General features: G+C 35.7%; 1 protein-coding gene across 1 annotated transcript; it reads right to left on the minus strand.

The window, feature by feature from the left end:
• Positions 1–102: 102 nt before the first annotated feature.
• On the minus strand, positions 103–2,485 carry LOC104619881 (general transcription factor IIH subunit 2-like; the record flags this gene model as incomplete). Its single annotated transcript, XM_010285919.1, has 5 exons — positions 2,430–2,485; positions 2,263–2,340; positions 1,656–1,692; positions 940–1,026; positions 103–153 (listed from the first exon to the last, which is right to left on the minus strand). Coding segments are annotated over exons 1-5 (309 nt in total), but the record flags the coding sequence as incomplete, so codon positions are not given.
• Between the last annotated feature and the right edge of the window lie 3 nt (positions 2,486–2,488).

The following is a 2,488-nucleotide window of genomic DNA, read 5'->3' on the forward strand; positions in this document are numbered from 1 at the left end:
GCCTTGTTGAACCTCATGAGGTTCACACTAGATAGTGTTAAAACTTAAAATTAACTTTTAAAATACCTTTCAGTTACTTATTTCTTGCATGGTTGTACATACCTGACTAATAGGATTTTGGTCAAAGTACTCTTCAACAAAATATTCCAATAACTATGAAGAAAAGTTAAGACCATTAAAAACTAAATACAGTTTTATTCCATATGCATTAAGTTGGTGGTATTCTGAAAACATCAAGTATGATTGAAAAAAAAAAAAGGGGGGGGGGGAATTGAGTTCTTCCTCCCATGTAACCAATGCAATGTCAATTTCAGAAACTAGCCACCCCTTATTTTATTCACTTGTAAATTTGAAGTTCTAGATTACTGTTTGTTCTAAATAGAGGTTTACAATACACCAAAAAGCACTAATCAGTACAAAATTAAGAAAACCCAGGATTTCAATGCTTAGTGTTGTTAAAAAAGACCATATAGTACAAGATGTACAGTTCAAGTCCTTTACAGTCTGAAGCAGCAATCCAATTCAACTCCTGTCTAGCCTCCATTCAACCAGAATTCATCAAAACACAACTGTAAGAAAAAAAACAACCTAGATGTCTAATGAAAGTATGTTTGTTCTTCTTTCATCCCTTATTACAGGCAACACTTCAGCTTAATTTCCACATAATTTTCATAACATGTCTTTCCATAATATGTCCTTAGAAAGTGTTTTTACTGTACAGAAGTACTCATACAAGGCAAACTACTGTCACACAGATTTTACTATTCAAAAAACAGGAAAATTACAGAGTAACAACAGAAACAAGACAAAAAAAGTAGGTCTGAGAGGAGAGATGAGGCTATGCATGTAATTACTCACAGAAGACTGCCATTCTTTTAAATGCAAAACGGAACTGGTTTACAGGGAAACAGTGATTAATAACAGAAAACTTCTGAGTACCTTCAAAGTGCAAGTAAGTCTGTTCGGTTTTAAATCTTGGTCTTCCATAGTTCTTGATCCATCAACAACCACATAAAGGTGACGCATCTGCATTTTCACCATAAGTGATAATCACTCACAGAACAAATATTTAAACGAACTGCTCAATATTCCGTTTACTTAAAAAAGCAACTACTTCCTCCCTCAAACAGGGAAAATTCAGTATACTGAGCTATGCAATCAACAGCAACTGAAAAAGTAATGCATTTTTTCACTTTTCCTTCAAAATGAAAAAAAGGAGTATCTTGAAAAATGCACACTGTTCTTTTTCTCTCACGATAAGCTACAAAATATGCATAGTGTGCACCTTCAGCGCTTCATTTGAAGAGCTCAGTGTTGTATAAAGTAGTGTTGTTACTTCCAACTCATTTAAATTATGCCCATTTTTCACATAAATTAAAAATCGACAGCATGGGTGTGTGTCATCTGACTGCTGTTGAAAAACACACCCTGGTACAGTGAACATGCCAAACCTCCACCTCTGAATACTCATGCTCTGCATCCCACCCTGCCAAAGAACAAAGAATGTTTAAAAAAAAAACACAAAGTTTGGTGGAAAATGCAAGCTTTGGTCCCACACACATTAAGTCAGCAAAAGTGTATTTCAGATCTGGCACACTGCCTCTATTCAAGTAGTTTTGGATGCAGGACACACAAAGCTTAAGACATTAACATACCATTCCAAGTCGAACTTGTCCTTGATGATCATAGAGTCTAATAAAACACAAAAGGATTTAAGTAAGATGTAAATGAATGAATTGTTCCTAAAGCAAAAATCTGGAACCAATACAATACTAGGCTTCTGGCAAATATGAAGCAACAACAAACCACACTTATTTACACTGAAAAGAAGACAATTCAATTACAAATAGATTTCCTGCCTCTCAGAAAACAAACAAAAAGTATTTCTTACTACCAGGTTTAACAGAACTTTAGATTTTTATTCAAATTTGAATATTTTAACATAAACTGAAATAAAACAAATCTAGATTTAATCTAGCAATTTTTTTTACCATTTGAAACACAAATCTGGTGCCAGGATACTAAAACTAACATTCAGTCTTAAGATTAAAGCTAAAAATAAATTTTAGGGTTTTTTTGGCACAATTAATAAGCAGCAGGCAAGAAGCATGCATCTGGAACTCAGAAGGGGTAAGGACACAAAAATATATTGCAGGCACGCTGATATGCTTACTCTACCTAGAGATCCCAGTTTCATAATGATTAAGTCCTTGTAAGTGACTAAACCAGTATTATCAGCAGGCTCGTGGCAACAAATAATACCTTTTCCTCTTTGCCTTGAAAAGGATGTCCTCGATGGTGGCTTTCAGCGATCCGGATTCATCTTCTTTAAGAATTTCCCTAAGCAAAACAGATCGTAACTGAGCAGAAGGGTGATTTTTCTCGTCGTTCACCAAGAAGGTGGCGAGGCGGGGAAAGGGACAGCCTACCATGTTCTCTCGTAGCCTCCTTCCCAGCGCTTGGTCCGTTCGGATTCCTCATCCATCCC

Source organism: Phaethon lepturus, unplaced genomic scaffold, assembly GCF_000687285.1.
Source record: "Phaethon lepturus isolate BGI_N335 unplaced genomic scaffold, ASM68728v1 Scaffold49830, whole genome shotgun sequence".
NCBI lineage: Eukaryota > Metazoa > Chordata > Aves > Phaethontiformes > Phaethontidae > Phaethon > Phaethon lepturus.